The 15,041-nt window shown below is 34.9% G+C and overlaps 2 protein-coding genes across 2 annotated transcripts; both read right to left on the reverse strand.

Moving 5' to 3' along the window:
- Nucleotides 1-4,075: 4,075 nt before the first annotated feature.
- On the reverse strand, nucleotides 4,076-5,532 carry LOC134851249 (proteasome subunit beta type-2-like). Its single transcript, XM_063867247.1, has 2 exons — nucleotides 5,163-5,532; nucleotides 4,076-4,692 (listed from the first exon to the last, which is right to left on the reverse strand). Exons 1-2 carry the CDS (start codon nucleotides 5,524-5,526, stop codon nucleotides 4,463-4,465), a joined length of 594 nt encoding a protein of 197 aa, XP_063723317.1. The 5' UTR covers nucleotides 5,527-5,532; the 3' UTR covers nucleotides 4,076-4,462.
- A 2,836-nt stretch (nucleotides 5,533-8,368) lies between these two features.
- Nucleotides 8,369-12,685, reverse strand: LOC134851531 (tonsoku-like protein). The gene is made up of 2 exons (XM_063867661.1): nucleotides 9,333-12,685; nucleotides 8,369-9,187 (listed from the first exon to the last, which is right to left on the reverse strand). The coding sequence occupies exons 1-2, from the start codon at nucleotides 12,681-12,683 to the stop codon at nucleotides 8,450-8,452; spliced, it is 4,089 nt and encodes a 1,362-aa protein (XP_063723731.1). The 5' UTR covers nucleotides 12,684-12,685; the 3' UTR covers nucleotides 8,369-8,449.
- Between the last annotated feature and the right edge of the window lie 2,356 nt (nucleotides 12,686-15,041).

Consider the following 15,041-nt stretch of genomic DNA (forward strand, 5'->3'; position numbering starts at 1 on the left):
TACTCTAGTTCCAAACTTTGCACCAATGAATACAGGGAAAAGTGATGTAGTATAACTATACCTTGCAAGGAAAATAAAGAAATTGAAATTGGTCGCGTAAAAAATCAAAAAAATTTTACACACACAGGCGAAGCGGAGCTTCGCACCACTTGCGATACAGCACAAACATAAAAAACAAGTCGAAACCAAAATTAAGTGTTGAAAAAACCTGTAAACCAAAAATTTCGTATGTCTCGATGAAATTAAATGAGGGCCCAGCTTAAGTGGAGGTACGTGCTTGATATTGAAAGAATTTGCTATACTCATGCACTAGAAAAAATGTGATTTAAAAAATTGGACTTTGCACAAAACCTTTGTGGCTTCTCTAGTAATTTTGAGACAATCAATTTTCCCAAGCAGATAACATTCCTCTTAAAAAAAATTAAGGAGTCAACGCTTCTATAGGAACAATTATCGCAACAGGGTTTTTTCAATTGAACTTTTCATCTCAGATTTGATTGCGTAAATTTTAGGAAAAATCAAAGTTCAAAAACGGTCAAAAGACTTTCCAATATCCATAACTTGTTTCTGCAAAAAGCAGGTTGTGGCCGCGTAAGCAGAGAAGATTCCTAAAACCAGATTTCTCAATTGAGCACAACCTAAGAACTGTCACAGTAGTTTTCGCGTAAGTTAAAAATTTTCAAAAAACTCGAAGTTTCAAAACTTTGACTTGTTTGAAGGCCGTAAGATTTTTCCTTAAACAAACAAGAGTCCCAGCTAAAGCTGGAGATACCTGTTTGATAATTTTTGAGTTTGTTGTTCTGATGCGGTATGAAATAGGTATTTCAAAACTTTAAAAATGGGGCTTCCCCCAAAAGCTAGTTATTCCTCTATTGAATTATGAGTGAAATTTTTATGATTTTGTAATTTTCCCAAAGACAATTTTTTTAAAACAAATTTTAGGGAGTAGCATCTTATGCACGGAGGCTTCCCCCAGCCTGTTGCCTCGAGTAAACTCAAATTGAGTTCTTTTCGAGAGGAGTCAAAAAATTTCAAAAAAAAACGGATAAGAAATCAAAACATTGACTTTTCCGAGTGTCATACTTTTTTAGTGGGATTCACACAACCCGTTCTACTCATTGAAACCAAAATCTCAGATTTGGGAGGGTAGTTATCGAGAGAGTCAAAAAATTCCAAAAACAGGAAAAAAAATTGGATATTTCTTATTTCCGAGAGCCATTACTTTTTGTGTAAAAATTGGGCGTAACCGCTGATGCAGGAAAGCTGATCACTTGTCTTTTTGATTGAAATCAGAACGGTCAAAAGTAGAAAATTTCACTTTTATGAGAGCCATAATTTTTTCAAAAACGGTAAAAAAATTTGACTCTAACGAGGGTTACGATTTTTGTGTAAACAATTTGGGCGTAACTTTGTATGCAGGGGAGCTTCACATAACCCGATCTACCCATTGAACCCAAAATCTCAGATTTCGTAGATTAATTTTTGAGAAAAGACAAAGTTTTATAAAACGGTCAAAAAATCGAACAGTTGACTTTTCCGAGAATAATAACTTATTGTGTAAAAAATTAAGCCTCGAACAACCCGTTCTACTCATTGAACAAAAAAATCACAGACTTGGGAGGGTAGTTTTTGAAAAGGGTCAAAAAGTTTCAAACTAAGGTCAAAAAATCGAAAAATTGTCGATGTAGCCGCTGATGCAGGAAAGCTGATCACTTGTCTTTTTGATTGAAATCAGAACGGTCAAAAATCGAAAATTTCAATTTTATCAGAGCCATAATTTTTTTGTGTAAAAACGATTGGCAAAGCCGCTTCTGCAAGGGAGCTTCCCACATCACGTTCTACTCATTGAGGTCATACCTTTCTGTTCAAAAAAAATGGCGTAACCGCTTGAGCAGGGGAGCTTTCCACAACCTATTGTATCCATTGAATCCAAAATCCCAGATTTGGGAGGACAGTTTTTGAGAAAATGTCCAAATCCAAAAATATAGGTGAAAATTTCCCCCATACACTTTTTCGAAGGCTGTAGAAAGTGGGGTAAGATAAAACGAGCCGAGGCAATCACCTTGACACACAGGATAGTGTGCGTACTTCCCATTAGTCCAACTTTTTTGAAAATCGTTAGAGTAGTTTTTGAGAAAAACTTAATTTTTTGAAAAAATGAAAAAACTTTCTAAAGCTTCAAAAAAATTTTAAAACCCGATCTCAAAATTTTTTTCATAATACCTGTTTTATCAAACATGAACTGGGTATAGCTGATTATTTAAATAGGTTTTCAACAATTTGTTGTTTCAATAAAACGTATGATATCAGATTTGGCAGGATAGTTGGTGAGATAAGTCCAACAAATGGTCAACAAAACAGAGAAAAACCCTAAAAATGGTCAACATTTAAAAAAAATTTGACATTCCAGAAAATCATAGCTTTTTGTGTAAAAAAATAGGGCGAAGCTGCTTATGCAGAAGGAATTTACGCAACCTGTAATTTCGATTGAACCAAAAATGTCAGATTTGGGAGGGTAGTTTGGAGAAAAAAAAATTGAAAAATCGGTCAAAAAAACTTAATTTCCGAGGGCCATAACTTTTGGTGTCAGAAAAATTAAGGGGGGTAGTCGCATAAACAAGTGAGCTTCCCTCAACCCTGAGCTGAATCGTTGTACTCAAAAACGAAATTTAAGCTATGATGGGAAACGAATTATGCTCTCAGCCAACATACCGTAGGAATCAACTAACGAACTATAAATCTGTGGAAAAAAACGACAAAAATTCAAAACGACAATTTCCGACCAAACTAAGCTGTTTTGATAACACTGGTTAAATCAATTTTTTTTCGGTGGGAACACCTAAAACAGAACCACATTTTAGCTACAAATCTCTAACGAAAAACTCCGCCACTCAAATAAATTTAAAAAAATAAAAGATTTTTTTGAAAAAACAAGAAGAAACCACACAAGCTTCTCGTTTATAAACAGCTAAAAAACTATACAAGCGGCTCAATGAAAAGATGAATAACATCAAAAATTAAGACATCTGTTAAGAGACCGAAAAGTGAACAGCTACTTCTCGAAATCAAAATTGCTTTGCAAAAAAAAGCTGGCAGGCTGTTGAAAATATAATTGGAAAAGAGTCAACTTAAGAAAATAATATATGCCCCAAGAGACCCCTTGTGTTTCAAGAATAATTTATGATCGACACTTTTTGATAAAATTAATCCAATTTGAAAAAAAAACTGGATCAATTGGTAATTTTTTTTATTCCTCTGAGAAATCTGAACATCAAAATATACTTTCGAAACTAGAAGTCGATCACGTTTTTGTGACCTTTAGACTTTCGCTCTTCGACAGTGGAGTTTTCCTTCCTTTTAACAATGGAAATGAAGCTAACTTAAAACTAAATCAAACGTCAAACCGCGAAATGAAATTGGCAGATTTTTCATGTAAAAAAAAACAAAAAAAAACATCAATACCTATTGAAGCGAAAATCACTTCGTTCTTTTCTACTTAAAAATAATATTACCGCCTTCTTGTTGCATTATAACTTTATTTTTGCCAGAGTGATCATTTCATTCCTAAACATATTATACTATTTCTTCCAAAAACAACAGAGCCTACATACGTGAAATTAATTTAATTCATACAACATTCAAACACCACAATAGCTGTTACAAAGCAAAAGGAATATCTCGCATTTGATTATTAATAAGTTTTTTTTTTGTAATTTCGTACAAAACACTCAAAGTGCCATTATTTCTTTTAGTGACGCACTTTTTTCAAAAAGCGCCAAAATTCTTTTCCAAGAAGGTGTGCAAAAATTTCCATTTTTTAAACTCAAAACACGCACAATCAGCCTTACAGGTCTGGGATGAGGCTGAGTAGAAAAATCTGTGCAAATAAACTGTCGGCACAGCATTTAGCTGTCTAATATTTCCCAGCATGGATCTAACTTCCAATGTCTTGATCAGGCTGCCTTCCTTTGAAATGGTACAATTACAGGAGGATCTTCTTATTTTTAGGCCTGAAAACGAACTGGATTCGGCACCTGCTCCTTTTGTTAGCTTTCATATCTCAATTGAAAATAAACGAGGACAAAAAAGTAAATTTAGTTCAATATACTCATTCAAAGGTTCAAATTAAAAGCAATTTTTGAAACTCCAAATTTAGGAAAACCAAATTAAACCCAAAACATCTGCTCATTTACAGCACTTGTCTTTTTACAGTTCAATCTTCTAAAGGTGGTATTAATTTGGTTTGAGCTTAAACATTTCAAGCAACTTTTCAGTCAAATTGGGACACATTAACATATAGTCACTTGCACATTTCAATGGGCTAAAGCAGGCTTCTTTATCAAACAACTTCCAAAATAAAAAGCACTCTTTAAATCTCTTTTGTCGCTTTTTGACAAAAATGTCGAGATGTTTGAAATCTGTTTCAGTCTGCTTTAATTCTCAGAAAAGGTTATATTAAAAATCACTCCACTTGAATATGTTGCGGTTCTCCGACTCCATTCTCATCAATGAATCTGTAGATGAAGTATGGCTGGGCGATGATGAAGCGTGTCTTGAGTTCCTTCAGGCACTGCATCAGTAGGACTCTGGCGTCCTCTCTGGACATGTTTGGCTTGTGGTGTTGTTGCAGGAGACCTCCGAGGAAGGCGGAGGCGTAGCCTTGCACTGCGAACGCCTGTTTGTTCAGGCAGCCTAAAATCATATGGGGTTCACTAAGTCCATACATCTATTTTTGCTGAATAAACTTATCGGGTCTATTTTTGAAGTTTTATGATGTTTACTAAGCCAATACATCTACTTTTGCTGAACATGCAATCCTCGATAAATCGTATTTAAAATCAAACATTAAGAAAAATTGGGCAATATCTAACAACTCAAGCAACAAAATCCATCGCTACGTTGAAAACTAATTCACAATAATTCACAACAGCATCTCCAAAAATTTCATGAATGCTCTCTACATCAAATTTTTTTCCTGAAAAGCTCTCTTTGTCGAAAAAATCTTATAATGCTCTTTACGTCTCAAAACAGTTTGCTAAAATTACCTGATCATGTCAAGGCAACTGAGAAAAACTGAAGATAAATCTCAAGCACAAAAATTAAACTTGAAACGAAATAACAAAACTAAACCAGGAACTGATAGAAAATTGAACGTTACCTACCTAGATAATCCAAAAAGTACACAGAAGGTCCCACGTCCTTGTCACAACCAGCAATCACCATGTTCACCTGATAAGGAGTCCTACTTCTTAGAAAGTCAGCCACATTCCTGCGCGTATAATTGGCCACAGCATGTGTCGACAGTTCATATCCATTCCTCATTTTATACAATTGCACATTTTTAGCGATGTATTCTAGGAATTGAACTCTGTCTCCTTCGTCTCCGGCGCCTACGACTCCGCTAGTTGTGGTCAACTGCACAAATCGGTCTAGTTCCTGTTGGTAGGTTAATATGGACCTTCGGGCTGTTGCGTCCGCTGCGATTAGCGCGAAGCCGTCGCCCACAAAAGCTAAGAGACCTTCCATTTATCGGTTCTGAAATACGTATGAGTGCTAAGCTCCTTATTTCACTAGCAATTATTATAAGCAGATAAAAAAAGGAAAAAAGCCAGAAGTCGAAGAGTCACGAAAAATTTCATAATTTTGTCTCGAATGATATTCAAATAAGGAAAAACAAGTCCAACAATAGAATAGCCGGCGTGAAATTATAAGTATTCAGAAACATTTATCAAGCGACAACTAAGCAGAACCAATGGGCAAACTGTTGGTTTTTGGTTTTTAATAAGAAGTATGCCACGGTGGATGTATTAGGGGAACTGACTGAAAGACTTAGACTAGACGTTGATAAATTTATATAATGTAGCTTTTTATTGATCTAAAAAAGCTTTTGATACACTATGCTATAAAATTTTTCTTGGGAATTAGAATGCTATGGAGTGCGTGGTAATTGCTACAAATGGTTTGGAAGTTGTTTATCTAACAGATATCAGTTGGTACAAGTTGGTAACTGTACATCTGATTGCTTCCGGTTGAGACGGGAATACCTCAAGGTTCCGTATTGGGTCCCCTTCTTTTCCTTATTTATATTAACGACATGCGAGACGCAATTGTCAATTCTGATCTGTTTTTGTTTGCAGACGATACTAACATATCGTGTCAAACTTCGATCTTAGAGGAGTACCAAAAATATTTAACGAGCATTTCCTCGAATTTAAATGAAATTTAGTTAGATTTTATAAATATAGAGGTGCTTCTAATTTTAGTTTCATTTTACTCAATAATAGATTTACGCACAAATCCTGCTGTAATAATTAGGTCTTGTTCTCGATTAAAAATTGATTTTTTTTCCTCATATAAAAAAATTAATTTAAAACTGGGTAGTTACAGTGGAGTTGTTTCAAAAATGAGATATTATGTACCTACACCAATCATACTGAAAAACTATCAATCGAAAATCAAGCCACTAATTCAAAAAGGTTCACTTGTAGATGGATGCACTAGTTTTTGCTCTCTGAACCCAATTCTGATGATGCAACAAAAAACTATTCGCATGATTAACTTTAAAAAGAAGTATGATACCATTTCTAAGTTCATTTTTGAAAACAAAATACTGACAGTCATCGAGCTGTAAACCTATGAATTAGCGAAATTTTATTTAAGATCATTAAATTAAAGGCACTCAGCTTTTTTTCTAAATTCTGTTTTCTTCGAAAAGTTTTGCATACAATACCAGGAACTCAAAACATCGAAATGTCGTTCCACCATTTTTAAATATTAAGGAAAAAACAAAAAGCCAACCAACAGAGGATCAAAATTACTGAACATTTTGGCTGAGAATAACCTGGTAATTGAAAAAATTGGCTTGACAATAAATGAAGACTGTTTTCGTCCATGAATTTAGAGATAATTTTATAATTGGAAATCATGAGTTAGTGAAAAACATTTTCGATTAGATTTTTTATTTAGAATATAGGCACACTTTGTTAAATGCTATCAGATAAACTTCCTAGGATTGCGAATCTATGCTGAAAACATGACCCTCTAAATATTATTAGTTTCCGAGTTATGGCCATTTTTTGAAAGACTTTTGAAAATTTTGAAAAAAAAACTTTATGGATTTTTGTTTAAAAAAATTATCCGAAATTCCGTTCATAAACTACACCACATGGGTCGTGAAACGAGTCTTACATAAAAATGGACCTTCAACTCTAAGTAGTTATTTTCTTTTTCATGTGTAATTCTTTATCAATCATTTTTTCTGACTAGTTTTTTTTTGTTAGCATGCCACATAGCAGACAAATTTTAGATGGTGGCCGGGATCATTTGGTAACTTGTGGTTCAACGGAACTTGGATAATAAATTGATAGAAAAAAGTAGAATGAATTATTATTATTAGTTTTTTCATGTTTAATTGTTTGTTATTTATCTCAGAATTTTATGGGTAGACTCTAAGTGGACACATCTTGTGACCTTCTTCTATCCTCTCCATATTCATGTTGATTTGTTCATTTATGAAAAATGTTTATAAATTTATTTTCCAAATGATGAATGTTATGATTAAATACATGGAGAACTAAATTCTTTCTCTCTTTCTGGTAAAATAAATGTGGTCATGAAAAACGCTTAGCTATTAAATTCTGAAACTTTACCCTTTTGCGTGTTTCCAGAAGGGGGAGGACAAAAAAGGTCGCTGAGCCGATACAACATAAGCCGAAACAATTCTGTCCGAAAAAAGCATTCAAGCAAAAACGAAAACACAGGAACGCTAAAACAGTGTTAGTTAACTTACAAATTACAAAAGTAAAACAAAAACACTTGCAACTACAATAAAAAATAGCTTACAGCGTAAGAAAATTCCTTGATGTGGCAACTAAGCCGAAAAACAACCAGTTAAACAGTAGGCGGACCATTTTTTGGAACGGATTATTTGCAATTTAAAAATAAATCAGGTTCCTGCCGGATTCGAATCTAGGACCTTTGCCGTCCCAGTCGTAGTCATTAACTCTAGGCCAAAAGATACCAGAAGCCGAGATTCTTGAGTTTATTCTCAATTAAGATATCGCATGATTCAAGGAATTTTGTTAAAAAGTTGTTAACCTAAAATAGTTCAAGCGCAAATATTTCAACACCCAATAAGAAATCAATACTTCAACACGCAAATATTTCAACACCTAGACTCCATCTACGAGAGCGGTGATTCAATACAATTCTTTCAAAACGCTCTTATATGAGTGTTTCAACCTTCAAAACTATAGACTGAAGATTCTCATGAAGCTTAAACCGGTGTTTCCGTAAAGACTCACAAAACAAATTGACTATTTGTTTTATGATACAACTTATCACTATCAGCAGACAACTATTTCGCTGAAAACTTTAAATTTATGCAAAACAAACCTGCAAAATCTATACTAATTTAATAAATAGCACAAAACAAGAAAACCCAAAACAATCACAACATAATGTCACAGCTCTTTTTGAACAAAGTAAAAATTCTAGCTTTACAATTGTTCGTTAGAGACAAATTTTGCCTGAGATCCAATTTCTCAATTGAATCGAAAAACGATTTATCATTCGGGTCAATTTTACGCATTAAATCATCATCTAGTCGGCAGTTTCTCAAATCAACTACTTTTAGTTTCGAGCAAAACTGAAACAACTTATTCAAACTGCATAAAATAAAACCAGTTAGAAAGTTGTCCTTCAAGTTCATAAATTGTAAGCTTGACGACAGAAAAACGTTCGATTGCGACATTCGATGACATTCTGCGACAACTCTGTCAAAGTATTCAATGTCCATTCTGTTTTTAGTCAAGGTTATTTGCGTTAAACATGGACACGTTGCTATAATTCTCCCAATTTGGTCAAAATGGTCACTAGTCATTGTGATTTCAGTAAGTGCAAGATGCTTAACAGACTGATACATAGCCGATTGAAGAATTTTACTCGTCATTTCAGTATTTGAATACTTAATTGCACCTAAGAGGTTTCCAGATTCAGGCGAATATTGGCCGATAACTTCTAAAGCGTAGTCACATGGTTTGATATTTGATTTTCGACAGATTTTATTGAATTGTTCTTTCAGATGGGGTTGGTTCCACCCTGTTAATATTGCAAAGACTTCCTTCTTTCTGTTGTTTAGGGCCGACAAGATGTTTTCAGATAGTCTGCTATCCTCTTGGAGCGCTTTCTGAAAAAAAAATCATATGTCAAACCATCAAATCAAATCTCAAATTCTTTGATTTAAATGTTAAACTATTTTAACGAAAAATCATTTCAACGAAATCACAAGCGCATAAACGAAATTTTGATTTGATGAATCCAAAATAACTCACCCCTTGATATTTGACTTGCAGACATGGTTTAGTTCCAAACTTCAGTTTAAACTTCTCTGTCGCTTTTTCTATCAAATCAGACACTTTCTCGTCTTCGTTAGACACTGAAACCTTAGTCGTGAATCCCACTGAAGCCTTACTTGTAATAAAATAAATTGTTATCCTAGCTAAATCGACCACCACTGGCGATAAATCTACAGGCGTTGAGTTTCCTATTTCATTACAAGGCCGATTTTTGACCTCAGGAACAAAAATATCAATCATCGTAGAGCAGAGAGGTTGTTGACTTAGAGCCAATCCAAGTTGCGTCGAGTTATCGAGGGATTCTTGTCCAGGGCATAAAGACTCTTTGAGCTCCTGCAATCCAATTGGTTTATCAGTTTCCTGATTTTTGATTGGTTGAGCAGTGTTGCCTTTAGCGCCAATCACAGGCGAGGGAGGACCATCTTCGCCATCATCGTCTTCGTCATTGCTATCTGTATCAGAATCACTTTGTTTTCCGCATTTCGACGTTGAGCATTTTCCTCCTATTTCGTTGTCAGAATCACCACTGTCTGAGACTACGAAACTATCGTTCAAGTAGCCTCGTTCATCTATTGTCGGTTGAACAGGTACCACAGGCGTTCGGTCATTTCTAATATCGTCACTTAGAGAAATCTGATGAGATTTATTTTTTCCGCTATTTTGCAAACTGAAAGACTTGTCGATTGAGTGCCTTTTGGGTGGCGGAGTAGTTTCTTTCTCTGAATCCGAAGAACTGTCAATGACTACACGTGATACTCGTGACGTCTTTTTCGGACGTTTGGAACCGACTTTCACCTTTGGCGATTCGGACTTCTCTAAGTCTTTTTCAGCAAAATCCATGACTTCTTTATGCGCCGCGTTCGAATAATTCGAACTTTTACTCGTTGATATGCTTTGAATACCTGAATCTGAATCATTTTCACAATTCTTTGAAGTTTTTGAAAATTTTTCACGTACTTCTTCAGCCCAAGATCGGTCATCATCCTCATTAACTTCAAGGCTTTGCTCTCTCGGCGGATTCTTCGTAAAATTTTCTTTATTCCGTTCCGCTCGTTTTTGTTTTATCTTATCTGACTTCACATAATCATTTGCTGTTTTAGGTCTGTACAATGCTTTTCTATTGCTTTGTTGTTTCAAAGCATCTTCGTACATTTTCATTGCGAAACCAGGCTCGTCCAACTTTACTTCTTCTACTGGCGCCGGTTTGTAGACCTCGATAGGCTCTGATTCTGGCTGTTCCTGGTCCGAATTTTCTTCATCTTTTTCCAAAATAACCTCTGGACACTGTTCGTTCCCACCCGATACCAGAAAACTATCCAGAACCTTTTCATTGAAATTGACAACTTTCTTCACAAACTTCGGTCTTTCTTTGTTTTTAATCAAAGTTCGGATTTCCTCAAAAAGTTCTCGTAATTCTTTCGTTGTGTTGTTTTCACTATATCTTTTGCTTACAACCCATTCGAAAAAATCAGCCGCACAAATTCCTATTTTACCTACACTATACGGGTAAGCTCCTCGCTCAAGAAGTAACTTCGCACATTGAAAATTTTCATTTTGAATTGCATCCATTAACGCCGTGAAGCCATTTCTTTTCATCGGTTTTTCAATGTAAGCTCCTGCATCTAAGAGCAGTTCGCAAATTTCAACATGTCCGAAGTTCACAGCTTCGTGTAAGGGCGTCCACCCGAAATGATCTTCGACATTAACACTGTATTTCTTAGCAATCAGATCTTTGACCAAAGCGTAGTTGCGTTTTATAACAGCTTCTTGGAGCTTTGTTTCACCTTTTCCATTTCTCTTGTAACGATTCATCAGATTTCTCGCCAGTTGAGCCGAGTCTTCTGGTTCAGAATCCGAACTTAACTCTGTATTCCAGACTTCGGCGCTTTCTTCTGCAAATTCTTCGTCAGCCGGAGCGTCTGAATCAACAGAAACTTCCGCATTTACTGAATTTGTTTTTATTTGTGATCTCAAATCGGCGCATTTACAAATACAATCAGCGTTTCCTGAAGTTTCAGCAGTGCGTTTTGCTTTTTCGCAATAAAAACTTGAATTGGCATCATCACTAAGGTTTCTGTAACATCTACTTAAGTGTCTATAAATCCGACATAACTTTTCGTCTTTATCGTCTACGTCAGCAAAACGAGTTTCAAGACAAGCAGCTATGTTTAAATATTGGTCACATGCATCGTTATACAAATTACAGTCGCATAAATTAAGGCAAATCGAAAGAGATAAATCATAGATTTTATCAGAAAAGAAAGATTCGTTTTTCAAAATGTCCAGCGATTCTTTGTACTTATCGTTCGATAGTGTGAACGCTTTCAATTCAGCGTAAATATCGCCCAACTTTTCGTTAATTTCCGTCAAATCTGTTAATTCTGCATTTTCAAGCTGAGCTTCAATATTTCTACTTAGTTTAATTTTCTTGGCCAGCGCTTGAACTTGAAAGAAATTATCAAACCTTTCCGCTTTTTTGGGCTTAAGAGCCCTTTTCAAATATTTATATGCCTTTTCTAAATCGTTATCACAACAATGATATCTCGCAATTGTAAACAATAAATTGAATTTTTCTTCGTCTTTTTCTTTCATTTTATCAATCAGGTTTAAACACCTTTGAGCATACTGAATACAAGTAATGAAAGATCTGTCTTTTTCATAAATGGCTTGGCCTTCAGTGTAAAGCAGTATTAAAATATCGTTTAGATCTTTACTTTTTGAAGCTACGTCAATACCTCGTTTCATGTATTCAATAGCTTTTTCACGTTCGCCAATATTGTTGAAAAATTGGGCCATATTTTGGTACAATGATGCCTTTTTTCTTGGAATTTCTAAATCACTCGCTGATAACTTCAACTTTTTCATCTCACCTAAACTGTTTTCACTTCCTAGAAACATTCTCTCCGCTACGCTTTGCATCGTTTTCCGTTCATCTTCCGTAATTTCTGGCTTTTCTGCTAAATACATCGAAACTCTTGCTTTATTAAGCAATGCTTGTTGAACGTGGGGTTCATTTTTAAGTTCCCGGGCCAACTTGACATAAGTATCTGCTCGTGATAATGCCTCGTCTAGAGACTCAAGCTCTATTAGGCAATCGATTGATCGTCTTAAGCCATCCAAATGATAATCTTCTAATGTTGAGCTTCTTTTACCAGTACATAAGTTTATAACTTGTTCAAATCGGTTAAGACTGTCGTCTAATCGTCCGTCGTTGAACTGATTTTCCCCAATTTCGAATAAAATGCTAACTTCTTTAAGCGTATCATTTTTAGACCTCGCTTTGCGCAGATCGTTTTCAAGCTCCTTCAGAAATGAGGTCTTTTTCATAAGCTCCTGAAATGTTTAGATAAGTTGACTAACCCACACTCAGAAACAACAATGAAAAACAAGAGCATCCAATTGCTGAGCAAAAAGCACACCGAAACAAGTCCGGTTCCATGAAAAAGAACTCCAAAATCTACACACTTAGCCCAAGGTCACGACCCGAACTTATTGATCAGAAAAAAATTATTATATCTACTTATCTCAAGCCAGCAAAAATTGAAAATGTAATTTTTTGCAGAGGCAAAGCTGCACGAAGCTACACGTTTAGTAAGAAAAAAGAAGATTTATAGTATGGCACTACGCTTGCTATAGCACTTTGCATACTGAAGGAAAACTAAAGAGAAACTTAAACCTTATTTATGAAACTTGAGCAACGCCCTAAAATTTTCGACATTTTAACGTCTCAACCAGTATTAAAAAATTGATTTAAACTTCAAGAGGATAACTACTTGAAGTATTTCATTTAAATTTCCTCACATGCTATGTTAAGTACAACTTGATTTCTTTTCTGTCCAGGATCGCATGAAAAGACTGAACAGATTCGAAACGCCATTCACTTGATATATTTAATCTCATCCTAAATACTCTTGAGCCTGATTCAAAACCCTGTTTTAACTCTGACCCTGATTCAAGAATACTCAAGTGGTAATGATTTCTGAGACGGGTTAATCCGCCGCCTAGACAACACGTTTATTAAAAACTTGTAAATCGCCCTCATTATTATTCCAAATTGCCAAACTTTCAAACTCTATTTGATCAGGTGTTGTATCTTTTAAATTCCAGCTCCGGGCTTCAATACCCTTCAGATGATATTTAAAAAAAATAGTTTAAAAATCAGACCAATCATGAAAGCCTTCAATTATTCAACTCAGAATAGATTGCACATTAGTGCAGGCAAATGGGCATAGATAAAACATAGCCAACTGACAGTTGGAAAAGAGTAATCAACGCAAGCAAACTGAAAAAAAACGAGCAGTTTTTTTTTCAAAAATCTTCAACTTTTGAATTTCGCAGAAAAAAATAGATGGCCTTAAAGCTCTTTGAATTTGTAGTACAATTTATAATGGACACTTTTTTGTTAAATTTAACCAAATTTGAGAAAACTGGATCAATAGGTAAAACTATTATTTCGCTGGGAAATCTGATAATTCATTTCCATTTTCGAAATTAGATATTGATCACGTTTTTCGTGACTTTTACAATTTTGCTGTTCAAAGTGGAGTTTGCCTTCCTTTTAACAATAGAAATGCATTGAACTTAGAAAAAAATCACAAGTCAAACCGCGAAAATTCAAAATTGAGCGTGAACAAATGTTAACACTTTTCTGAAAGAAAATACCAGCAAGGCCTTTAAGAGTACTCACTACGTTCATTACTCTTAATAAATAGGTATCCAACTTTTTAACCCCCGTTACTTAACACCCTATGTTTACACCCTCTATTTTATAACCCCGTAACAAAATATCCCAAAGCAATATAACCCGGTAAATGGGTTCAAATGTCTTTATACAACCATAGTGAAATTCCAATTAAGTATTCTAATTGAGGACAGAGACGCTATTCTTAATTCACTTCATATATTTGATCTCAACCTGAATACTCATGATTCTGATTTGAAACCCTGTTTTAACTCTGACCCTGATTCAAAATTGCTGGAAGTTACTCACCTTTCTGAAGACTTATCAGAAAAGTTTTTTTTTCCTTATATTTCTGAGAAAAAAAATTGTCTGAACTCATGATGTCAATCCGCGTCTGATCTTTGGGTGAAAAGTGTCGCTTTGTACGCTTGCTACACTGCAACAAACGGAACATAGAAATTGAACTATGAATTTTCTACTATTAGTAAACAACATTATATATTAATGAACTGATAATTTTCCATGATTCTGAAAAGCACAATATCGTCATCTCCTAATAGCACAAAATTCAAACAATTTAATCTCTGATCCGCGACTGTTGGAAAAAACTTGTCTTTTTGATGACTTCTCCGAAAAGAAAAATTCCCTACACATTTCAAATTTTTTTATCGCAATTGTCGGAACTCACGTCATCAATTTGCGTCTAACAGTTGGCATGTGAAAGTATCTCTGCATGTTTCGACTGATCTTCCACGTGTCCACATATATTAAGTTTAGAAAAAAAAGATATACGAAAAATATTCTACACGCAATATCAAGGACGCAAAGTTTAAAACCCACTGTAAATTTTGACACTACTCCAATCTTGAGACTAATTAGGACATCTCGGTATAACTTAGAAAGTTTTTTTGGCTCCATTCATTCGCAACAAGCAAAAAAAACTGGAAAACTAGCGAGCGCTAATTAAACCAAATGGCTATTCTCAAATCTCCATGATTTTACAA

The sequence above is a fragment of the Symsagittifera roscoffensis genome, chromosome 7 (assembly GCF_963678635.1).
Source record: "Symsagittifera roscoffensis chromosome 7, txSymRosc1.1, whole genome shotgun sequence".
Taxonomy (NCBI): Eukaryota; Metazoa; Xenacoelomorpha; order Acoela; family Convolutidae; genus Symsagittifera; species Symsagittifera roscoffensis.